We start from the raw sequence: 26,926 nt of genomic DNA, 5'->3' as shown, positions 1-26,926 counted from the left end.
TTAAATTAATTGTCTAACAGGAAGCTGTCTTATCTTCTTTGTAAAATGTGTTAATGCTTAGATCACTTAATTTTTTTTTTTCGAGTTAAATCTTTAAAAAATAGTATATGAAAGTTGAGAAATGTAGGGTACAAAACTTAGTTCAACAGATTGTACATTTAAATGCATAAAACGAAGTCGGCAGCAAAGGTTTTTGTAATATTTTTTACTTATCATTTATAAGCAATAAAATGTACCAGACGACCATCTTCAACAATTTCTGAAAAAATCAAAGACCTAGCCTTGATATTAGAACTTCTTTAGTGGAGATTTTTTGACATTATTTTGAAGGTTTTAGAAAGTTTAAACCTCATATGGATTTCGTAATTGCACTCAACGATGCTTACTATAAACCTCCAATGTCAGTTATTTAAAAGTTTGGTAGCAGTATGTTTTAGTAGATGATTTTCTAAAACACTTTTAAGTTTTTTGTTGTTACAAGATTTTGTATCAATCAGGTATAATAGTATCTTAAGAAAACCGTTTGGCGGGCTCAAAAAACTAGTTACAAACAATAGAGAAAATAAATCCAATTAAACCGTACTTTTTTAAGTCGTAATTATTTGTAAAACATTTAATGTTTTGCTAGGGTATGTTTTAGATAAATCTTAATTTACATTAAACTTAATCATGGTTGCCACTGATCAAGCTGAGAAAAATTTCCTGACTTTTTACTAAAATTATCCTGACTTTTATAATTCAAACTTTAAATTAAACTTATTCTAAAATACATTATCTATCACTTGAAACTATACAAAGCTTTCAATCAAATTTTAATACAGGTTAAAAACAACATTTTTTTGCTGAATTCTATCATAAAACTTCCAGTACATCACTTAAACCATCTGTGTATGATTGATGTTTGTAATAAACAGCTCTATCAGCAAAATACTTGTATTACAACCTTATAAACATAGCTTGTCTGAAAAAAGACACAATTTTTTAGCACTTCCTAACATAAATGTATCTAGATAAACAAACGACATATAAGAAACTTTTACAATTAAAACCTTAAATCAATAGGGAACTTTCACAATTCAAACCTTAAAACAATAACAAACTTTTACAGTTAAAATATTAAAACAATAAAGAACTTAATCAAATACTGTTTTTTTAAATGTATGTACTAAAATTAATTTCACCGTTTTTTTATTAGCACTTCAACCTCTTCATCTAATGAAGATATGGTTCGATAACTTTGATTCTAAAATTTTGCTAGATAAACTTTTGTGTATATATCACAGTTTTACTATGGAAGTGTCCTTGCTACAGATCATTAAGGCCATAGGGGGGGTCCAACATTTTTTTTTACTAAAATTAACTTTGGCTTTTATATGAAAGCTTTAATTACAAACTACAAGCCAGTTTTTATAGAAATCAAAAATATCATTTAACTTTTGAGATATTTGATTTTTGTAAAAATTTTCCAATATAAACGTATGGACTGCAAATTTTTCAGGGTCAATTTTCTCGGAAATTTTAAAATTCACTAAAAATCTATCTCCTCCTTCATTTTTCAAGCAATCTTCTTCAAATTTTCAGGAAACATTCCTTATAACAAAAGAAAAAAACGTTACTTTAGAATTTTAATAGTATAAAAAAATAAAAATTTTATCACAAAAATTAAAAAAAAAAAGTGTTTTTTTTTCAAAAAAAATATATTTTTACTAATAAATTTTTTAATCCCAAAGTAACGTTTTTTTGTTATTGTATAAAGATTAGACTGTGAAAGTTTGAAGAAGATTGCTTGAAAAATGTAGGAGGAGATAGATTTTAAATGAAATAGTCTTTTTTCGCTGTTTTAGTTTTCCCTTCCCATAGGGAGCCTATTATGCGGCCTGACTTTAACTAGTCATATCTCAAAAAACAATTTGAATCTTTTAAAACGATAAAAATCATCATTAAGCTTAGAAAAAACTCTATAAAATAAGATTAACTTGTAAAAAAAAAAGTTAAAAAAAAAATTTCAAAATCCCATATTTTTTCCTGACTTTTCCTGACTTTTGTCATTTTTTTAAATTTTTCCTGATTTCCTGACCGAGTGGCAACCCTGCTTAATATACTTTTTTTACTCAACTTATCTCAACAAATTAAATATATGTTTTTTTTTTGTTTTTAGGCCATTTCAGTCTTAAGATCACCTTACAGACACACATGTTAATTTGACAATATGTATTTAAAACACCTTAAAATAGCTTATGTTAAATAAAATCAAACTTTTATAATTAAAACGCAATTCACTAAATTTATTCAACAAAAACATATCACAACAGAGTAAAGGAAGCTAGCATCAAAAAACCTAAAACACAATTACTTAACAAAAACTAAGAGGCGAACAAAAAAAATGTGAAGACAACGATGCGTTAAAAGTGTGCAATCCGCCGAAAACTAGGAATGATTTTAAAATTAAAAAACTATTTACTGCATTCGAATCCTTCTCGTTTCAGTGTTAACGCACCATTGTGACAAATTGTTCTATATTCAAGAATTGGCGGGAACTTCGTCGTCGCGCTTTAGTGATTTGGCGGGAAGCTCGTCGTCACAGTCGGACGGCCGCTTCATTGATTTGAGCCAATCGGGTTGGAACTTGACGATCATGCAGGTCATGTTGTCGCATCCGGTACCGTCGCCCGATGTGGATGTAGCCAGGCACTTGTCGAACAACTGTTGAAATTATTTTCACTAAAATATTCTTCTTATACATAATATAAATGATAATTTATTATAAATACTATAATGAATGAATGGTTGTTTTGAAGTTGAGTTTAAAATAATCTAATTAAAATTTTCTTTACATCCATTTGTTTTATTTAGTAAACATCAATGAACACCATAGAAAATATTATAGTTTAAAGTTTAATTTTATTAAATTTAAATTGAAAATCAATTGGATATTTGATGAAAATATTTTTTTCTATACAATTACTCTTCTATAAAAATTATTTCATATACTAATTTAAACATTGGAAATGTTGAAGAACTTGAAACTTGCAGATAATTGAAAAATGACAACACAAAAACTAAAAAATAATAATTATTATTATTTTATTTATTTAGTAGATTTAATTATTTCTGAATAAAATTACATATATTAACTTTTAAATCAAGTTGAATTACTTTTTATAGTTTTAATGAAATCTTTTATATGAAAACAATTTTGGATCAACATTTGTCAAATTTCATACATAAAAAAGAAATTAAAAAACTCGAAGTGTATAACTATTATAAAAAAAAAAAGTTTTTTTTTTTGTAAATCTATCAAATTTTTTTGTTCCTTAAGAACGAAAGAACAAAATAGTGAAGCAATAAACTTTTAAAATTAAATATTTTTAAACTATTTTTTGAAAATGTTAAGTATAAGTTTTAGTTATCATATTCTTAGATTTACTCTTTTTTTATTCAGTCAAATGTACTACTTTAATTGATAGTATTGAGTATTAAAAAAAATTACAATAAAATATAACTGTATACTCACCTGATTATGTATTTACATTTATTTTGATAAGTTTATAAACTTTAAAATTTATTTTTGTAATTACCTGTTTGTTGATTTCAATTAAGCTGAGGGGTTTATCTTTCTTGTTGTATTTTTCAGGATACAATCTTTCTCGCACGAAATCAACAACTGCCTGGTTTTCCATTACATTCCTATATATATTAAAAATAACAATTTTATATCATCTAATAAAAACATTATTTTAAGATTTTACTAAAGCTTTAAATAAATAATAAGCATACAATTTGATTGATTTGATACCAAAAAATAATTAAACTAGGATGGCTTTTTATCACATTTCTACAATCGTATTTCAAAATTAAATAATTACTCATAGTGAAATTGCTCTAAAAATGTTCAAATTGGAACCTAAAACGGAGTTCTTTCGTTTACATAATGAAAAAATACAAAACTTAAGCTTATGGTATTTAAACTTTTTACATTATAAACTTCTTAAAATCTATTCAAACCAGTTGTCAATTTATCACATCTTTCTTTCAAGGAATACTCTAAAATCAACAAGTTCCTATTTTGAATAACTGTTAAGAAAATGTTTCAATAAAACTTTTTTGTGACTTTTATCTTTCTCAAGTTTAAAGACCAATTTTTTTAAACTTTGAAAATGGGTTGTACAACAGTATGATTGGTAATTTTTTATGAAAAATCACTTATTTAAACTATCAAAATTTGTGCTTAAGTCTAACATTTGTATCAAAAAATATTAAAACTATTTCAAATATGCAGAATGAGCATTACCATCATAGATAATAGACACAACTTTGATAACAGTTTTTTGTAGACATATAATTTTTATTTCTTGAGCATAGTTTATTATGAAATTACAACAATGATAAATATCTGAATAACAAAATTAATAATATCAAAAATAATTTTGCACTTCATTAATTTACTCAGCTAGATACTCATTCATTGAAGAACCTTTTTTAACTTAATTTACTTTTATTCAAATTTTATTTGATTTATCTCATGCAACATTCTGTAACTTTAGATAAAAAAATTTAAATTAAGTATTATTATCATTACATTTAATTATTTTTACTGAAAACGGACCGTATACCGTCAAAAGAAATTTTCTTATTTTTAGGATAAATCATTCTAATTACTTATAAAAATTGGTACCGGCCAAACACCATGGCAAGCATTTTTTCTCAAAACAATAATTATACATTTCAATCGTGAATATGTACATTTACAATCAATGAATTACTAATTACCAATCATTTCCAACTAACCAAATACCGTCGCATGCAAGCACCATAAATTCATCGTGTTCATTCAGTTCGATGGTTGTTACATCCGGGACATAAGAAACCATTTGTTCTTCGTGCGGCAACGTTTTGTTCTTCTTGTAATTGTGATCGCCTGTTTGTAGGAATAAACAATTAGTTAGACAGAATATTGTTGGAGCTGGTTAAAAATCTTCAGTTGACTCTCAAAACATCTTGAGATACAACAAACTTGACTGTGTCAGTAAAACAATTGAAAAATTGATTTCAATCAAAGTTGATCGTAATACATAATACTACACAACTGTGATAAGATTGATTTCAGCTCACTTTTACATGTAAAAAAATTGCTGAATATCATATTTTAAAAAATAGTAAATATATACACGTGAGATTACTGTTAAAGATAGTTGCAATAAGTTACAGTTGTCTTTCTAAGGAGCAAAACAGCTTTAGTTACAATAAACTAAATTAAATAATATTTTATTACTACATTATCAGTTGTTATTGTTTGCAACTTACAAGTTATTAAGGGCATAGGGGGGAGGGGGTTAACACCCTGTTTTGATTTTTGATCTTATTTTATAAAGTTTTTACTAAGCTACAAGATGCTTTTTACAGATTTTAAAAATTCAAAACAATTTTTGAGATATAGCCGGTCAAAGTCGGAGGCAACAATAGGATCCTTATGAGAGGCGCAAACCAAAATGGCAAATAACTAGAAATCACTAAAAATATATTTTCTCCTAGTCTTTTGAGACAACTACCTCAAATTTTCAGGAAATGTTCCTTGCACTATTTAGAAAATTCTGTCGAAAAGAACTAAAAAAAAATTAAAATATAAAACTTTTATAACAAATAAAATAAAAAACAGTTTTTTTTAGTTTTTTTGTTATAAAATTTTTATTTTTTAAATTTTTTGAATTAGGATTTAGTTTGAGAGGTGAGTTAGCATTTAAAAACATATTTTAAATTAAAAAATACAATAAACCTAATTTGTGCAATATCAAAAAAAAAAAGTTTTATTTTTGAATTTTTTTAGAATTCTAAAGTGCGTAACTTCATGAGTGCGTTAAGATGCGAGAGGTTACTGTACTTCAAAAATATATCTTCTCCTACAGTTTTTAAGCAACCTTTCTTAAAATTTAAGGTACTTAATAATAATGCTATTGTAAGATTTGTTTAAAGTTCAAGTATTTTTTTCTTTTTTACAAAAACTAGAAAGTAATGATTTTTTTCTTCTTTAGATTATAAAACTTATATTAAGTTTTCTTTTTTTAATTTTTACAACAGGATTTTTTTCTTATAATGCAAGGAACAATTCCTGAAGTTTGTGGTCAATAGCTTGAAAAATGACAGAGGATATAAAACTTTAGTGAGTTTTTCAGAATACTAATAAAACAACTTTATAAAATTTAAAATTCTATACGTTTATAACGATTTTTTACAAAATTTGTAATATCTCAAAAGCTAATTCAACATTTTTTTGTTGATTAAAAATCATCTTATAATATTTACTATACGCTTTCAAACATGAACCAATTTTATTTTTTATTAAAACAAATGTTTGACACCCACTTATGCCATTTAAAAAGCTTAAACTACGACAGGTTTGTATAATTCTAAGGCGTTTTATAGATTTAATAATTTTAATTAAACATTTCCAGTTGTTAAGAATTTATAAACCTAATTAATTTAAAAAGACAGGGTACATTTTGACAACTTTGATATAAAAATTGACAAGTTTTCAAAGTTTGTTTTCGATCTTGATCAGATATTTTGTTTATAGGTTTAATCAAATAATACAACTGAATAAGGTTTTTTTTTAAATAAGGTACCAGATTTTAATACAGCTATATATTTAGATTTATAAAAAATAAACAAATGTAATAATATAATAGATAATACCATATTTTAGCATAATACACATATGTTGTATATTTATAACTTTAATAAAACAAACCGATAGCCCTGCTTAAATTAAATTCACGCTTTATTCTTCCAATATTATATTTATTATGTAACATAATTATACTTTTTTAAGTTAATATTCAAATATAAGTAATTGCCACAGATCAAGCTGAGAAAAATTTCCTGACTTTTCCTGACTCTCTACTAAAATTTTCCTGACTTTTCTTACCAAATACTTAATTTAAACTTATTCTAAATTACATAATTTAAAACTCAAAGCTATATAAAGCTTTCAGTCTAATTATAATACAGGTTAAAACAATATTTTTTTGCTGAATTGAATCATCAAACTTCCATTACATCACTTGAACCATCTGTGTATGATTGATGTATTTGCAATAAACTGCTCATTACCAAAATACTTGTATTATTACCTTATAAACACAGCTTGTCTGAAAAAGATACAATTTTTTAGAACTTCTTAACATAAATGTATCTAAATAAACAAAATGACACATAACGAACCTTCACAACTAAAACCTTAAAACAATAACAAACTTTTACAATTTTAATCTTAAACCAATAAGAACTTAATCAAACACTGTTTTTTTATATGTACGGAAATTCATTTTCTCCGTTTGTTTATTCACACTTCAACCTCTTCATCTAATGAACATATAGTTTCCTTCATCTGGTCTGCATCCCGCTTCATTTTCTTGGCAGTTTAAATCATTTGCCTCATTTATTTAAATCATTCTCATCTGCTGCCCCTACACTTGTCGAAGAGAATCTTTTCTCTAAATCTAGCCAAAGTTTGTGGGCATCATTTCTTTTCTTTTTGCTTTTATTTATTTTTACTTCAAATTTTGCTGCCTCATTTATTTACAACAAAAAACACTTTGATTCTAAAATTATGCTAGATGAATTGTTGTGTATGTATCACTGTTTATATATGAAGTGTCCTTGCTACAGATCATCAATACTAAAAAGCTTACAATACTGCTTGTTCAAGTAGGGTAGTTGTTCAATATGTTAATAGAAAAACTTTGCAGTTTTACAAACGATATTTTATTGATTTCTACGAGATGAAGGTTTTGGAAATTAAACAATTTTATAATTCTAGGAAAATTTTGCAATTTCAGTCTGACGTTTAAGGATTTTTTGTTTAATTTTTAACATTTGAAGGCTTTGAAAATAAGGAATTTTGTAAATTCAAACTGACAAAATCTGACTGAATGTTTTTTTATTTTGTCAAATTTCCTGATTTTTTTTTCAAAAACCTCCATTTCTAACTGACTTTTCCTGATTTTCTAACTATGTGGCAACCCTTAATACATATATTTAAATTAAATAATAACAAACCAATAGCCCTGCTTAGGTTCAATCCACCGTTTATCCTTCCTTGTTCGCTCACTTCACCACCTGCCTTATGTATCCTCTTCATTTCTATCTCGTCTTCCGGCTGAAAATATAAGAAATTTATCAAAACAATAAACATATCAGACATAAGGTGAGCTGATAGTTTTTAAATAATAAAACAATTAATCAAATAGTAAGTTTTATAATTGTAAACTAAGTTTTATAAAATTACGAGAATAACCACTGAATTAAAATTTCACTAAATTGTATTGAAATATATCTAATAACAAGATTGTATTACTGTGATTGGATGATAACTATATCATTATATTGCTATAGTTTTAGTTACAAAAATTAAAATCTTCTACTTTAAGTTTACGAAAGTTAAGCAGCCAACGAAAGTATGTTTCTATTAATTTCTGCCAACTGTATACAAAAGTATACCAAAAAGATCCACTACTATACAACGTGCTCACCCAATAACTGAATCATTGTTTAAGATATGTAAATACATGAACACTTACCAAGTACAGTACTTGTGTTCATTAAAACAATTACCAGGTTTTAAGTACAATAAAATCCTTGACTGTTTTTATGAAAACTCAACCTGTTTATAAGCAATCTTCTAAGTACAAAAAAGACAAGTTAAATCATATTATACAGGAGGGTCTAGGCTGATTTATAACATAATTTTAAAGAAAACCTCTTCATTCAATAAATTTAATGGCAAAATGAAAACCACTTCAACGGATTTTATATACGCATATTTTAACAACCAAACACTTCAACTGCTTGAACGCAAATCTTATAAAATTTATTTACAACTAATCAACGATATGCAGCCAACTACAAAACTTTTAGTGTTCACTTATCATTTATAGAAAACATAAACTATATATTTATTACTTATAAATAATATGTAGCACAAACCTTATGGTCCTCACTCATGGCTGTGTGAGCTGCTTTGTAACAAAAAAACAATTGAACTTATTGCTGATCGAGCAAATAAAAAGTTTACTCAAACACAATCCTTATAGTATTTATCTATAACTAATGAGCAATGTGCAGCAAACTACAACCCTTTTAGTGTTTACTTATCTTAAAAAAAAAATTAAACAAACCTTGTGGTCCTCGCTCATGGCGTGCACTTTCCCGTCTTTCCTGCTCACCACGCACCTTGAGTCGCCCGCGTTCGCTACGAACAACTTCTTGTTGACCAACAGCGCCACCGTGGCCGTTGTTCCGCTGTGATAATAATTATTATTTATTATTATAATAAAATAACTATAACACAGGGTGTTATTGAGAATTTTCTTCCAAGTTTTCTAAACTACCACCAGGTTTTTGGATACAAGTGTTTTGGTTCATTTTGAAATTAAATAAAATTGAATTTGTTGTCTTGAATAGCAGAACAACATTGAAAAGATACTGTAAAGCTACTTTGATTGTGCTGTCAAAAAAAAATTGTAATGATATTATTTTTTTAATCTTTATGACAGATTTTTCGTATCTTATTGATTTTTTTTTATTACATGTAAAAATAGTTTAAAATTCCACGTTTTTCAGTGATTTTTGTTCAAAACTCCGGACTTTTTTAAATTTCTCAAACTCCAGGTTTTTTTCAGAATTCCAGGTTTTTTGGCAACCCTGAAATAATAAAAATAGTGATAAGAATAACAGTATGTCCGATATCAGCTATGCGTGTTGTGCTCAATTAATTGATAATGTTTTACACAACACTAAAATTCAAGTACAATATAAAAACAGTAATGATAATATATGTAAATCATTGCTATTTATTATAAACATTAAATTAACAAGTATGGATGAAAAGTAATATTTTTGTACTAGTTCACTCATTATAGGAAGCTTTATTCTAAAAATTCATCCTTGTAGTATATCAAGACTTTTAAATGTTTTAGTTTAGATTATTCCATGTACTGTCAGAACTATTTTCAATAAATTACATAACTCTAATAATGTTTAAACTAAGAGTTGCTTTCAATATACAATACCAAACAATAAAATACATTATTTTAATACATTATGTTGGTCTATTAACAAAATAAAAATAGGTTTAAATTATTTTAACAGCAATGGTTCAATTTATTTTTAAACAATAATAAATAAATATTGATCAGACAAGAGTTAAAAGATACAAATAACTATTATTGTGTCTCAAAAAAAAAATACATACTATTATATACAGATATATATGTTTAATTTATCTGCGCTTGTATAATTTGATAAAACTTAAGTTGTTACTTATTTCAATATGTCAAACTTTGTTGTGTGCTTTAAAATTATTCCAAAATTAACAACTTAAGGGCTTGAAGTAAAGATTTAAATTTTTTTAATTTGAACTTTTAGATAAACTATATATTAATAAATTAAACAGACTAAGGTCATTGGGGTAAACAGCTATTTTTATTTTGAAGGACGCAGTCTAATATTTTAATCAAATAAAAAAAGATCGATTTAATCATGATTCTTATTGATGTGTCCGTTTTTTAAGTCGCAATATGTGTGTTGAAACCCTTTATTGTCTCATCTTTTCCTGCAAGAAATTTGAATTAAATAAAACTTTATTCGGTTTGTATAACCAAAGTTTTGAAGTAATTTATTCAAATATATGAGAAATGATGTATCCATACACAATCTGCTGATTTGATTGCTTATAAAACTGTTCAAAGCCCAACCGACAGTAATATATTTATACTTCTCCAGTTTGAGTTTTTTTTTTAATGTGTTTAGCAATTTCAACTACTTCTCAGCTTAATGTTGATATGCTAGCTTGTAAAATGGAAAAATACAAAAAAAAAATATCGAACTGCTGACTGTTAAGTGCGTTGGATGATAGTTTTATTATTTAACCAATTCTAATTTAATTCATCTTTTTAGTTTTCCTATTTTTAATCATCCAAATCTTTTAAAACCATAAAATTAAGTAAATTTCTTAAAAATTTCAGCTTTAATAAAAAAACTGTTATATTAGACCATTCTAATTTTGCTGAAATAGAAAATATTTGCAAAAATTAGTTTGAAAAAGCTAGCATATACTTCAATGAGGTCAACATTAATAAATCAATACTTATTGCAAAGTTTTAGCTCCTCAAAAAGCTAAAAAAATTTGAATGTTCTAAAAACCTAATTGATTCAGTAAACTATTACTAAAATCCATATTCTTAAACCAAACAAAACATAAAAAAAACTTCTCAAATACTCCTCAAATGGTTGCAAATGCAGTGCTCAATAAATTACAAAAAACCTGTGCACACTAGAAAGTTTAGCATGTACTATTTTGAAAGTGATGGTCTCTATATACCAACTAATTATTGTTTTATCCTCTATAAAATGTGGATTTTTTTTTCAAAATGAGTTTACAAACATTTTCAACATCTAACCTAATAACTGTGGTTATTTTTAAATTAGTATACTTAAATTGTTTTAATATGCCAAACTATCATGTGCACGTTGATCCAAGTAGATGGGATTGTTGACGAAATTGTTCAGCAACTCTCTTTTAATTAAAAATTAAAAATAATTTATTTATTTATTTTTAATATATGCCAACCTATCGTGCGCAGGTTAATCCAAGTAGATCAGTTGAAATTGCTCAGCAGCTGTCTTTAATTTTAAAATAATTAACAACTTTCTTTTAATTTCAACTTTTAAAATAAGAAAAACTTTATTCAAATCTTGAGCTTCAATAAATAAAATATACACCAATCAAAATAAATATCAGCTAGCTTTAATCTCTAAACAAAAACAATTTTGATTAATATTTTAAGGTAAAGTACTATTCGTTGAGCAAAATATTAGCTTTTCTTAAAACCACTTAAATACTTTACCCTTTATTCTTTATTTCTTTTACATAAGTTTGATTCAAAACTAACAAAATTCTTAATAAAAATACTGTTTAATTTCCCTTTAAATTTATTTATATATAAAAAAGTATACTTTTTTTAACCTTAACTCTAAAACACAAATGTACTACAACAACAAAAAACACTTTATACAGTACATTATCAGCAACATTTCAACACTACGCAAAAAATTTGTAAACAAGATTTTCATAATTATTTAAATTATATCCAGGGAAGTTCAGTGCTTTTTTGTAGAATTTAAAAATCCATGAAAATCCATGGAATTAAAAAATCCTGTCAATAGAAATATACAAACCACCTAATATATAAAACTTGCAACTAAATAATTTTTAAATACATCTATATCCAACTTATCAGGGTTGGGTACAAAGCACTTTTGTGCACACTTTGAGAGACAATGGTCTTTATTTACTTAAACAAAACTAATTATTGTTAACATGCTCTAAAAGCACATAATTAATTCAACCTATAATGAACAGGTTTTTCCACAGAGCTTGATTCATTTTTGAACAGATTTCATTAAATTAGTATTAAAATCAAAGTATTTTTTATTTCTTATTCAACATATCATAAACAGGTTTTTCAACAAATTTTTTGTCGATGATATAAACATTAAACTTAATATTTTTGAAATACTTAATTTAATTTTATATTACTTTATTTGATAATACCCAATTTATCATAAAGGGTTGTTGAGCAAACACTAATTAAATTATATAAACTAATTTATACTTATCATTATTCAAACCTATCATGGCCGGGCTGCTCCACAGAACTCGACTCCTGTATGAACTTGTTGAGCATAAATGCGGAGTTCTTGTCGGCTTCGTCCATATCCTCCCAGTTGTCCTCATCGTCATCTTCTTCCTCGCTGTCCTCATCTTCCGATTCCTCCTCCTCGGATTCCTCCTCCGATCCGTCGTCGTTCGTGTTGACTTGGAAGTCTGAAATATATGGTATGATTGACAAAATGATTGACTTTGTGTGTGTGTGATTTTTTGCAATCTTTTCACTTAGCATACTGTTTTAATAATGACTTGGAAATCTGAAATGTTTTTTAAAATATTATTCGATGTTTTTGAGAAAATACAATTTTCAACTAACGCTATTTTTTTTTGTTTATAAGCCATTTGTTTTTCAAAAAAAAAAACACTTTTTTTTCAGAAGTATTTTTTATAAACAATTAGTTGCTTATAAATTTGTTTCATTTTTGCTTGCCTTACCCTTAGTAATAACATTTAAACCTTAAATGTATAATATGAGTCTTTTAACTCAATCATAATCATTAAACACAACAACATGTAATTTTTAATTAAATGGCCCTAATATAAAACCTAAAATTATAATACCTAATTGACCCTAAAATAAAGTGATTTACTATAATCAAAGATACTATAGCATGTAGCCACTACTTCTTTAACTTCGGACCCAGACATTATGAATATATCTTATTGAGAAACAAAATAACCTAGCAAAAGTAAAACTGTTTAAGGGCATAGGGGGGTCCACCTAGATTTTTACAAGTTGATCTTATTTTATAGAGTTTTATCTGAGCTATCAGACATTTTTAACCCCTTGAAAAAATTCAAAGTATTTTTTTGAGATATGAGCGATCAAAGTCGGTGACCTTAATAGGTTCCTAATGGAAGGCGCAAACTAAAAATGCGAAATGAGACTATTTCACTAAAAATCTATCTCCTCCTTCGTTTGTAAAACAATTTTCTTCAAAATTTCACAGAAAATGTATTATTAAATTTTAAAAAGATTGAATGCAGGAATTTTTTTAATTTTGGAAAATAAAATTTTTATAAAAAAAACCACTTATTTTTTTGTGTTTTTTATCTAAATTTTTATTTTTTATATTTTCAAAATTCTAACGTTCAAAGTCTTCTAAATTACAAAAGTTAAGTTTCCTGAAAGTTTGAGGTCTCTAGCTCAAAAAACGAAGGAGAAGATAGGTTTTTAGTGATTTTTTAATTTTTTGAGAAAATTGACGTTGAAAAATTTGTGGTCCATACGTTTGCATCGGAAGCTTTATATAGTAATTACAATATCTCAAAAGTTAAATAAGATTTTTTAATTCTATAAAAACTGGCTTGTAGTTTGTACTTTAAGCTTTCATATAAAATACAATGTTATTTTAAGTAAAAAAAATGTCGGACCCCCCCCCCTATGCCCTGAACTCTTATTATCTATATGGTTAAAATTCTTAAAACTGGGGAAATGAATTTAGTAGGTAAGTAATAAAAAAACTTGTATAACTCCCAAAGAATTTTATGGTGTTTGTCAGTAATTTTTTTATATATTACTTTGAACAGTTTTTTTGCAAGTCTTACTCTATTGTGAGTTATTGTTTATTTTGACTTTTTTTCATGTTTTAAATTATACTAACAATACCAAATATCATATTGATTTGCTAAACTTTTAAGTATAAAAAGGACTGAAGTAAACCTATTTTTACTTATAATAACTTTTTCAATAGAAAAATATGATGTTTATTTTTTTTACATTTTATACCATCCAAGCACAGGTATGTGACATAAAACACAATATACAAGTTGTATCAATTTAAGTAAACTTAAAACATAAAAAAGAATACAAAATACTATATTTATGTACTTTATACTCATTGATAACAGCCAATGTAAAAATCACCTCAACAACAAATTGAAACTCTCCTTTCTAACTGTTATTTCAAAAGAGTGGTCAAATCTTATCGTTATTTCGAAAGAATGGTCCGTAAAAGTAAGAAAAATTTTCCTTATAATTTTATTTTTTGTTATTTTATAATTATTATTATTATTTCTTTTACCTGCATCATCCTCTTCGTCTTCTTCCTCATCGTCAAGTTCAACTTTTTGCGGTGATTTCTTGATTTTTTCCGGCTTCACCTTCGTCAGCTTTTTGGGAGTTTCTCCTTTAAAATATTAAGACCGGTTAGTGCTATCCGTACAAGTTAAGTTAGTGATAACAATATATAAATTGGTGTTATCAATTTGATTTATTCAATGCAGATCCTTTTTTCCACAACCAAAGTAATCAATCAGCTACAAATCAAACATATTTTTTTGTACAGTCTTTAATATTTTACTTAAACTGATAATAACCTTTTGAGGGACTTCCGTTTTCGCTCGTTTTCTCTTCGGATTTTTCTTCCGAGCCGCTCACCAACGAATCACCGCAGCTTTTCACGTCTTTTGAGTCGTCTTCCTGTTAAATTGCAAAAAATAAATAAAACTTAATTCTTTTATTTATCCAATATTTATTCTAACAGTTTATTACTAACAAAACAATGTTTCACTCCTATATTTACATATAGGAGATCCTCAGTTGTTGTAAATAGGTCTTATACAAATAGAAGACTTTTTCTATTCTTAATGTTTTGTTTATGTTTTATGATTCTTTTGTTTACAGAAAAAAATAGTTTTTCGTTTAACGATATTGAACTTCATGGAAATTGTTAATGACTGTTAACAAATATTAAGGGTGTTGACATAAAACATTACAACGTAATTTGTTCGAACTGTTTTTAAATCTTCTTGTGTTAAAAATCAAATACTGTTTTCATGAATTTTAACTAAACAACCTTTTTAACACCATTTTGAGGCTTGGGAGTGTAATATTCAATGTTTTTTTCAGAATTTTCAGTAGTTTCTTCAGAAGTTTCAGTTTTTTCTTCAGAAGTTTCTTTGCTTTCTTCTTTAACTGAAACAATAACAACTTTCAATGCTTGAAAAAAATCATTAAGTAGATAAGTATTTTTAAAGCAAGTCTGTTTTACATTTTTGAACAATACTTTAAAAGTATATATTTGATTATTTTGGTTTATGGTCAAGTTGTTAAAAGCAAACAAAGAATAGATTGAGACGCTAGTGAGGTAAAGTTCTTTCAAAATGAGTTCCGAAAAAGTTATAACTGTTTTACACTGTTAATTTTATCCTTTTCAAATTTACAAAACAAGTTTGTTTTGACATTTTATTGACACCTTTTGTATCATTATTTAAACTTTATATCCACAAATATATTGTAAAAATTAAATTATTGAAAATTTCACGTGAAGAGTAGCTTTAATTTTATCTAAAATATTTTTTAAACTTAAATTGCCTTTAAACTACTTAAAATGTAACTCAGTTAATCAAAAAGTTGTAAAATCTTAGTAACCAGACTCAGTTAAGATAAATTTTTCAAGCACATATTTTTCTGGTTTTACAAAACGTAATCTCAAAGCTATAATTTCAATGTAAATAATTCAATACAAATTACTGAAGTGATAATTTCTAAAAAATAAGTTTAGCTCAAAGAAATAAACTAATTAGGGCTAGCTCTTTTTTTTTTTCCTTCTAGTTCCGTTAGACTTTATTGTTTTTGTTAAGTCAATCTTTTTAACAAGGTTGTTTAATTAGGTAAAAAATACATTGCTCAGCAAAAAAGTACATCTTGATAAAAAACATATGGTCAATTGAATAAAGTTAGCTAATTTTTTATTATATATGCAAATATCACAAAAAACTTTATATATAATACTAAAATATTTGAACTTTGTTTGAATTTTTTTAGTATGATAAATTACAGCAATTTATAACAAAATCATTTTTGAAAACTCTAAAAATTAATTTTCTCAAAATTACTATAAACTTGACCGACATATACGAAATTGTATTGTTTGTGGAAATAAAAAATGATGGTTTGTCTTTTTTTATTGATATGTCACTTATTTAACACCTTTTTTTTGTGTGTGTATATAAAACTTTCTTTTAGCATAATCTAGTACTGTTTTTTCAATGAAAACATAAATATTAATTAATGGAAAACTTACTTATTAAACAGCTTTTTAGATAATTCAAGTTAAGACTAATTATTATGTTATGAATATGTAGGCGACATCTAACAAATGTGAACGATTATTTATTTAAGTTCTGCCAAGCAGGTGTTTATAAGAGTAAGTAAAGGAAAACCCTGATGTAGGCTGCATTGTTGTTCGTGTAAATATTTTTTAAATTAAAAAAACTTGGTCTTAATCTGCATGGTCACCTTTTAAATTTTACTGCAACAAATTTAAAACAAGAGTGTAAAATTAAAATTTGTACTCTTTAAAAGAAACCATCTTTGACACAACAAAACTATTTTTCCTGGACAAATAATTTAAATTTTTAAGCCATAAACTATAATTAATTGCTTATAATGAATACCAATAACAACATCAAAGGATATTTTCTCATCACACTCATAAAATCAACATTTAATTTTCTTACCGATAATATCATGTACTTTTCGTGTTGTCACTAACAGTGTACTAGGCTCAGTATAACATTAAAAAAGATTACAAAAGGGACTAATTTAAAATGTACATATTTATGTATAATTTTTTATTTTTTCAATAATACTCAAAAGTTCTTACTACAAATTGATAATTATTTTTTTAATTAAAAACGAGCTAGCAAAATTTTAAGAGACTAGTAAAACCAAGCCTACTGGCTTTTAAGTATTTATGCCAAAAGTAATTTAACAATTTCGTATTATTAGAAGTTTGAAATCTTGATCAAATTTTCTAATAGGTTTTTAAGCTTTTTTTTTAGTTACTAAAATTATTTAGCTTCTGTCGGTTTATTATGCACTTATATAAGTACTTTTTATTATTACTCAGTTATCTAGGTACCTATATGGCAATAAAATTGATAAGACTTTACAAAAATAACATAACTTATTCAAGTAAGAAATTTGTTTTCAAGATAAAAAACACAATTAATCAAATAACCTGGTTTTGAGGCGTCGTCCAAAGCTTTTTCCAACTTTTCCTTCTTTTCTTCGTGTTTAGCTGAAGATTTGGTGGCTTTTTCTGGCTCAACGCTATCCTCTACTGCCTTCTTCTGTTTTATGTTATAATAAATTAAACTAAAAAAAAAATTATAGATGATAGTAGTGTAAATAACACAGCCAATTCAAATGAAAAGAAGAAAGTGTGCCAAAGCAGCTAATATGTTTATTAAATTTATATAACTGAGAAAAAATAACTAACAAACAATTAATAATTGAGACAATTTCTTCATACATAACTTGAAGATTTTTTAAATATTTAAAAAATCTAGTATTTTCAGAACACAAACTAAATTATTTAAAAGAAATTTTATGGCAAAAATTAAAACAGTTTACAAGCTTGATAATTGACAGCAAATACAGCTTCAATTAGCAATAAATATTCGGAAGACTCAGATAACCGTTTAATATTGCCATTTTCATGTAATTGGAGCTATAAATTTGAAGTAAACACACAAGGTTATTAAACTAAAATCAAGATTAAAATATATGCAGGTAAAACTAATTTGTCGTATTTTTTTATTAGTGGTTTACTTTTTTCGAATATTCTGCTTACTCAACTTATTACATATCTACAAATTTTTCAATATACCCAAAAAAATTAACTAAAACACCAGGCTCGAATTTGTAAATAATAATCTTACAGCAAACTTTGTTAAAGTACAAATCTCACCATTTACAAATTTGTAAAACAAGTCTCACCACGGCCATGACTTCGTATATTTTTATCAGTGGTTTACTTTTTTACCAACTTATCACATTACTACAAAGTTTTCAATACACTCAAAATCATCAACTAAAACACCAGGCTCGAATTTATAAACAATAATCTTACAGCAAACTTTGTTAAAGTACAAATCTCACCATTTACAAAGCACAAATTTGTAAAATAAATCTCACAATTTACAAAGTACAAGTTTGTTAAATAAATCTCACCATTTACAAAGTACAAATTTGTAAAATAAATCTCACCATTTACAAAGTACAAATTTATAAATAAAAATCTCACCACAGCCATGACTTCGTATCTCTTCAACACTTCTTCGATGCTCATCGTTGCTTCTTCGCACAACTTCTGCGTTTCGTCTTCCGCTGTAATGAAATTATAAAAATAAAATTACTTTAATCCTTGGCAAATAACTGCAATTGGTTTCTGGGAATTTTATTAAATGGCTATCAAGTCCACGTATTTATTAAAGTACTTAGTTATCAAGAAGAAGTATCAAACATGGTTGCCACTGATCAAGTTGAGAAAAATTTCCTGACTTTTCCTGACTTTTTCCTGACTTTTTACAAAAATTTTCCTGACTTTTTTAAATCAAACTCTTAAATTAAACTTATTCTAAAATACATAACCTAACACTTGAAACTATATAAAGCCTTCAATATAATTTTAATACCGGTTAAAAACATCAGTTTTTTGCTGAATTCAATCACCAGACTTCCAGTACATCACTTGAATCATCTGTGTATGATTGATGTTTGTAATAAACAGCTCTATAAGCAAAATACTTGTATTATCACTTTATAAACACAGCTTGTCTGAAAAAAGACAAATTTTTTAGCATTTCCTAACATGAATGTATCTAAATAATCGAAACAATTTATAAGGAACTTTTACAATTAAAACCTTAAATCAATAAGGAACTTTCACAACTCAAATCTTAAAACAATAACGAACTTTTACAGTTAAAACATTGAATCAATAAAGAACTAAATCAAATACTGTTTTTTTTTTAATGTATGTACTAAAATTTATTTTCTCCGTTTTTTTATTAGCACTTTAACCTCTTCATCTAATGAATTATTGAATCATTTACTTCAACAAAAAACACTTTGATTTAATAATTATGCTAGATAAACTTTTGTTTATATATCACAGTTTCACTATGAATGTGTCCTTGCTACAGATCATCAATACTAAAAAGCTTACAAAATTTTCTTGTTCAAGTAGGGTACTTGTTCAATATGATAATAGAAAATTTTTGCTGTTTTATAATGGATATATAACTAATTTATACCAGATGAAGGCATTTAAAATATAATTAAATATTTTTGTAAATTTCAGGAAAATTTTGGATTTTTTTTCTGACTTTATAGGACTTTGAATTAATTTTTACCATTTGAAGGCTTTGGAAAACAAGTAATTTTGTAAATTTAAACTCACAAAATCTGACTTTTTTTTTTTTTTTTTTTTTAATTTTATCAAATTTCCTGACTTTTCCTGACTTTTTTTCAAAACCCCCCATATTTTCCTGACTTTTCCTGACTTTTGTCATTTTAAAAAAAATTTCCTGACTTTTCCTGATTTCCTGACTTTTCCTGACCGAGTGGCAACCCTGATCAAAACACTTTTTAAAACTTTAAATGCCTACTGTTAACAAAAAAAAAATCATAGATAAAAAAAATAAAATAGTTCTTGGTAAACAAATACTTCTGCAAACTTTACTTCGTATTTATTTAAGATAAAAAACTTGAGTTATTATCAACACTCAGATTAAAAATCCTATCACATTAAAAACTAGCTAAAAAGGATGAATTAAAGTGCAAAAATTTATTTACTCAAGCCTGTTTTTTTTCTCTCTCAAGAATATAAGTATAACAGTGTTTTCTTTGTTGTGATTTTTAATATAATCTTAAACTAGTATTAATTAAACTAGTATTACTTCTTTTATTTTTATTAATTAATACCAATATTTTTCATTAAAATTTGAATAGTTAATGTTTATTTTTTACGCATCAATGAGTTCAGATTCACATTACTGCCAATGTCTAAATGTTATTTACTGTTTTGAAATTATTTGAAAAGGTCGGCTAAGGCCCACCGAAACCGGTAATAAACCAAAGCAGTGCTTAAACATTTGTTTTTATTATATTTAGCTCTTTACATTGTGTAAGTTGAGCACTTTTTTTGAAGTCAATTTCAATAATATAATCTTAAACTATAAATTATGTTGAATTAATGCAAACATAATTAATTCTTAGTAACTAATTTTACTGATACTATAATTGTTTTCATTTGTATCAAAATTTTTTGATAAAAGTTCTCAAAAAGTAAAACCTTCTTTATGTTGCTTTTGGCTTTCCTTTTTGTATTCTTTAATCTGCTTTTTTAATTCTTCAACGTTTGGCAGCTTTTCGCTTGAAGAGTAAGTTTGCAAGAACTTCAATGCCTTAAGAAATTATTAGATTAAATTAAAAGCTTTGTAACTGCTTGTGAGAAAAATTGGAATAAAATCAGATAAGGTTATAAGAAAAATATAATTTGTAAAATACAGTAGGGTCATTGATAGGTTGTTCAGAAAATAGGTTACATTTTGTTAAACAAGAAAATGATGAAAAACTTAAGTTTAATATGATTATTACAATTAATGTACAATTTTATTTTTACTAAGTCTTATAACTCTAAACCAGGGTTTCCCAAAGTGGGCGATATCGCCCCCCTGGGGGCGATTTTAGTAAGTCGGGGGGCGATTACTAGTAAGGGGGCGAAAGGGTGGGCGATAACTGGTAAGGGGGCGATTTTAAAATTTATATCTGTCATAAAAATTTTAATTTTTATATTGCTATTTTACTAATTTTAGCTTGCTATTAAATATTTTACTCTGAGGTAAAACTCAAACAAAAAAAGTTTATTTTGTTTATGTAAAAAACAGAGAAAAAAAAAAGTACTTAAGACTCCTACTTTCAGTAAATTACATATTTTCATTCATATATTTTCTTATTAAAGAATTACATAGATCACAGACGATCGGAATCCCTCTCACCATTTAATAACCTGACATATATATATATGTTAATTGGGATCATAAATGGTTGGTAAAAATCTATGTTATATATTATTAACTATCATCTCATGATATTTCCAATTGTTTTTTGAAAAGTCACTAAGTTAGACTAAGAAATAAAACTGTACAGGGTTGCCAATTTACCTAGAAACCTAAAAACACTGGAATTTGACAATTTAGGCAAAAAAACCTAACAAATCTGGAATTTTTAACAATTTCAACATATTAAGTAGTAAAATTTCTATTTGACACAAAAAAGCTATCATATAGGTAAAACTATGGATCTCTTCGAGGCAGATCTTTTTGAAGTAAATGACTTACAGAAAACCTTCCCAAATTTAAAAACTGACCATGAACTTAAAGTAAATTTTTCCAAAGACCGATATAAAAGCTTTTGGACTCAACAAAAACTAAGGCAAAAGTATCCAATCATTTGAGACGAATTTTGTTTATAGTTTTCCTTCTAGCTATGTTGTTGAGAAAGCTTTCGGTTCAGTTATCAACATCTTAAGCAAAAGATCTAATCTAGATATTTGTAACGAAGGTTTTATTTTACTGATTAAGAATCAGATTAGAAAAAACTTGCAAGCAGTCATTAACCTCATCCTTCACATTATATTAGACTTCAGTAGCAGACATAACTTTATGAAAGTTTTTTATTTTATTTGATCTTTTAAAATACTTTTTATTTAACCTGGTTTGTATTGTATTTCAGTAGTCTTTTTATATTAAGATTTAATTTTATTTTTATTAAGTTATTTATTCTACAACAGGTTTGCATAATGCCTAATAAATATTGATTACAGTAGACTTCCCCTTGAGTTCGTACTTTTTACCCAAAAAAAAGTGCAAATTTATATTTCTAAAATTTAACTTAAGTAAGGTCTATTACTAACTAAATATTAACAAAACTATAAATACATAATTTTTAATAGCTTATATAGATATATTTTTTAAGTAATGTTTGTTTTATGTTTTAGTTGATTTCATGTTTACTCATAACGTTATTGCATATAACATATTTAAATTTATCATTTTGTAAAAAAAGGGTAATAGTTTTTGAGTTTGCACCTTTTGATTTTGTTCAAAGTGCGGAAGTCTACTGTATTTAATAAATGGTTTATGTCTTAAATCTGTTAATAGTTTTATTTTGACCTTTTTAATTTTGTAGTTTATATTTGTTGTTTTACATTACACTAAAAGTTTTTATAGCATAGTGATTGAAGTATTTGTTTTGGTTTAAAAAGAATATAGATTTGAGGTCTCTATTTGAAATGACTTCAAATTTTTCATTTAAAAGATTCTTAAACTCAATTTTATTTCCTAACTTGATTTATTATTGTTAAAAAATCTATATAATAATGAATTTTAAACTATTAATACAACTGTTTTTTGTTTTATCTTAATTTTTAATATATTAGCAATTAGAATGTGTTGTTTATTTTAATAGTTCAACACTAGCTTTTAGTTTTTCATTATTTTGTTTCGGTAAATTATTATAGGCTAATAACTAAAAAAAATTAAACAGTATTAAATAAGCCATCAACAAGACTGCTAGAGTTACAAAACAAAATTTTAACCTAATTAAAACAAATTTTTAATAGATTACTTTCTGCTCACAGAATTAACTGTAAGACTTTTGATTTTTTTAATTTAAATTAAGAGAAAAGAAAATGTTAAAATTAAGGTTTAGTTTCCTAAAGGTTATTCCAAATCAAATACTATTTAATGGTATTCTACTACAAAACATATAGTTAAAAATTTAAAAATTAATTTTTAAACTTTGCAACTAACTTGCTTATAATATATCTTAGCATTGAAATTAATAATTTTATTGCATCAACTGAAGCTGTTGATGAAACCACTTTTCATGTGTGATAATCAACCAGTCGGTCAAACTTCCTATAACTAGATCAGAAATTATGTTCCAATATCATTTTATTATGTGTAAAATAAGCTGTTCATTCTTTTGTAGTTTTTTTACTCTGGTATAGTAATTTTAGAATATGCCTATTTATAAAATAATTTTAGTATTTTATGCGGCTTAAATAAGTTACTTAGTACATATTAACTTCTAAATCTCCGAAATTCGTTTTATGAAAGATTTTTTTAATGTCAGGTTTCAGTTAACATTTCAGATGGGTAACGTACGGTTAAGATCCAGTCAAATTTCGACCCGCTAAGTAACTTGAATACTACTTGTGCAAAATAAACAAAATTTAGTTTTTAGATACTTAATATTTTGAAATCCATTTCAATTTGGTTTTCAGTTCACAATAGTATTTCCTAGATCACAATAATACTAAATCATTTCATTACAATTTTACTCGAGTTTTTTAACTTCTTATATGTTATTTTTTTAAATTATGCAGCCCGCAATTACATTTTTTTAACAAGTTAAAACTAGAAAATATTTTTTAGTAAATATGAATTGCTGTCTTCAAAAGTTGTCTACCACTACCCTAAAAGTTCCATTAGTTTCTAAACATTTCATATCTAAACAGGATTGATTACAGATTACACAAGGCTTTTGGATAACTAAGTATTTTAATAAATTTTACTGGGCTTATAAGAAAACGGTTGTAACTTATTTTCTCAAGCCCTGAAAACTACTTTGAACACAGCTCAAAAGTGCGTGCATAAGAAGTACTAGACTAAATTAAATTTGAACGCAATTTTTTCGACTCAAAAGTTTGTACTAAAGAGAAAAACTACTTTGTAAAATCGTGGGGGGCGATTATTTTTCAAATTTCTGAAAAGGGGGCGATTTAGAAAATGAGTTTGGGAAACCCTGCTCTAAACCAAAATATATCAGAACTTATAGTTTATAACTTATACTTTAAATAAAAACAATTTGGGAGGAAAAGGGCAATAATGTTTTAAAACTGTAAGGTATGTGGTGCTACACTTGTTATAAAACTACATAAGTAACAAAAATTAAATAAACAAAATTTATTATGAATTAATACCAACATCTTCTGTGTTCTTGTCCAAGACGTTTTTGTCGAGTTCCATGAAGGTGTCTTTTAGGGCTTTCTCAAACTTTCCACTCTTGTAACTGTCTGTTTCATGGAGGACCTTAGCGATGTGAATTGCCACGTACATTGCCACGTCACAACCTGTGAAAAAAATACAAGTTTAAATTGTAAAATTAATTTATGTCCATACATGATTTCCTTGTTTGAATATTATTTATGAGATAAAGAAAGTATTATAGTATTAAAACTATTTAATTATTTTCTGATAAAAAATTTTAGTCTTTGTATTTAATTTACCTCCATGCCCATCAAAAACGCCAAACAATCCAGTTTTTTCATCAAAGTCCAACTCAGCACAGTGGGCGTCCTTTAAGTAAATTATAGTTTAAAAATAAAGCAAAACTATGAAAAAGTGCATAGTTTAGAAAGTATTACAGGATTTTTTTATTAATTTGAAGATAAAGTTTGTTTGAAACCTTGTCAAAATGCTAAGTTTTAGTTTACTTGTTATAAGACATAAACTGTTTATATAAAAATGCTATGTTATAACAAAAAATAACTTTTTAGAAAAAATGGATGACACTACATATAGTCTTAATTATATAAGTAGGTCTTTTTGTATATTTTAAATAAGAAAACCAAACTTATTAAGGGCATAGGGGGGTAAACACCCTTTTTTGGTTTTTGATCTTATTTTATATAGTTTTTACTAAGCTACAAGATGCTTTTTACAGATTAAAAAATTCAAAATAATTTTTGAGATATAGCCGGTCAAAGTCAGAGGCAACAATAGGATCCTTATGGGAGGCGCAAACTAAAACTTCAAATAACTAGAAATCACTAAAAATCTATCTCCTCCTACGTTTTTTGAGACAACTACCTCAAATTTTCAGGAAATGTTCCTTGCAGTATTTAGAAAATTCTGTCGAAACAGAATTTAAAAAAACTAAAAAATAATAATTTTATAACAAAAAAACAAAAAAAAACCGGTTTTTTTTGTTTATTTATTATATAAAATTTTTATTTTTTATTTTTAAAAAAATTCCTTCCGACAGAATTTCCTAAATATGTCAAGGAACATTTCCTGAAAGTTTGAGGTAGTTATCTCAAAAAACGTAGGAGAAGATAGATTTTTAGTGAAATAGTCTATTTTTGCCGTTTTAGTTTGCGCCTCCCATAAGGATCCTATTGTCCGCTTCGACTTTGACCGGCTATATCAAAACTATTTTGTTTTTTTAAAATCTGTAAAAAGCATCTTGTAGCTTAGTAAAAACTATATATAAAATAAGATCAAAAACCAAAAAAGGGTGTTTACCCCCCCCCCCCCCCTATGCCCAAAAGCAAAAGGAAGTAATTTAAAGTATCTTCTAGGTTATAAGTTTTTTAAGTTTATAGTTATAATTAGGTAACTTATAAATGGTATATAGTAAAATTTTAAAATATATATTTCTTTAAAAACATTTATTCTACACATAAATATAATTTTATTATTTTTTTAATACTAAATGTCTTTACCTACTCTTAATTTTTTTTAAACTTTTTATTTATGAATATTTTCTACTTTTACAACATTTTAAATTTTTGTTATACTTAAAATTTGTAATTTTTCGTCAAATAAGTTTGTTTAATTTGTTAAGGAAACATTTCTTAAAAATTTTAAGTAGCCAGCCAGAAACAAAGTTAGAGGTACACTTTTGGTCAATATTTTAATTTATTAAATAAAAAAGTTGGTTTTGTTTACAAAAGTTTTTACAAAACTTATTGTATCACAAAAGCTAAATTAAACTTTTATACTTTTTTAAAAAAACCTTTATATCAGGGATCAGCAGGCAGTTAAAAGTAAACGCTAAATTTAATATAAAAAGTCTTAGCTAGCCATTGGAATTTTGAAAAATTTTAAGTATTAAAATTAACCTTTAAAAATCAAAACAGTGATAAACTGATAATTCATTAAGCATTATTGTTTACTAAAACCAAAGCAAGAGCAAGTTTGTAAATAATTGTTATTAAAAAATTAATTTTGCTGTTTTTCATCAAATTATTTTTCAATACAAATGCAGAACTAGAGCTAGATATTTTAAATGACAGGTCAAATATGGTATGCAGGACATGTGTTGCTAAACTCTGCTTTCACATTAAAGTCCATTTTTGTTTAAAATAAACATTTTTGCCATCTTTATCACACTGAGAACAGCTTTCAAACAGAATAACTTATTTTTTGTTTAAAAATCAAAACTTTGTAACTTTTGTATTGAGAAAAGCAACAAACAAACCTCCATAGAGGTTCTCCATCCCTGCATTCCCGAAATGCCGCACTCGTACCTCCCGTTCGATCCTATTTCCTCGTCCACTGTCTTTGTGTTCGGCTTGCTGAGGTAGCTTCCCATGTTTAATATTACAAGTATGA

At 26.1% G+C, this 26,926-nt stretch overlaps 1 protein-coding gene across 2 annotated transcripts; it reads right to left on the bottom strand.

The window, feature by feature from the left end:
• Nucleotides 1–2,375: 2,375 nt before the first annotated feature.
• LOC145840557 (protein phosphatase 1G-like) lies at nucleotides 2,376–26,926 on the bottom strand. Of its 2 annotated transcripts, none has more exons than XM_082947857.1 (15): nucleotides 26,793–26,926; nucleotides 24,817–24,886; nucleotides 24,515–24,660; nucleotides 20,815–20,926; nucleotides 18,763–18,845; nucleotides 17,695–17,806; nucleotides 15,526–15,644; nucleotides 15,047–15,149; nucleotides 14,752–14,856; nucleotides 12,688–12,883; nucleotides 9,174–9,297; nucleotides 8,056–8,155; nucleotides 4,789–4,918; nucleotides 3,579–3,687; nucleotides 2,376–2,703 (listed from the first exon to the last, which is right to left on the bottom strand). In XM_082947857.1, exons 1-15 carry the CDS (start codon nucleotides 26,904–26,906, stop codon nucleotides 2,521–2,523), a joined length of 1,806 nt encoding a protein of 601 aa, XP_082803983.1. In that variant the 5' UTR covers nucleotides 26,907–26,926; the 3' UTR covers nucleotides 2,376–2,520. The 2 variants fall into 2 exon arrangements, with proteins under 2 accessions (XP_082803983.1, XP_082803984.1); XM_082947858.1 differs by having other exon boundaries at nucleotides 17,695–17,803.

Source organism: Thalia democratica, chromosome 7 (assembly GCF_965202585.1).
Source record: "Thalia democratica chromosome 7, ktThaDemo2.hap1.1, whole genome shotgun sequence".
NCBI lineage: Eukaryota > Metazoa > Chordata > Thaliacea > Salpida > Salpidae > Thalia > Thalia democratica.
The sequence above is the reverse complement of the archived record's forward strand: the minus strand, read 5'-3'. Positions and strand labels throughout refer to the sequence as shown.

Excerpts from the sequence above, each read along its gene's own strand:
- LOC145840557 (XM_082947857.1), bottom strand. The coding sequence starts at position 26,906 with ATGGGAAGCTACCTCAGCAAGCCGAACACAAAGACAGTGGACGAGGAA. Across the intron at positions 17,807-18,762 it reads GATACGAAGTCATGGCTGTG|AAGAAGGCAGTAGAGGATAG; the intron begins GTGAGATTTTTA and ends AACATAAAACAG. Across the intron at positions 3,688-4,788 it reads CTTGCATGCGACGGTATTTG|GAATGTAATGGAAAACCAGG; the intron begins GTTAGTTGGAAA and ends TAATATATATAG.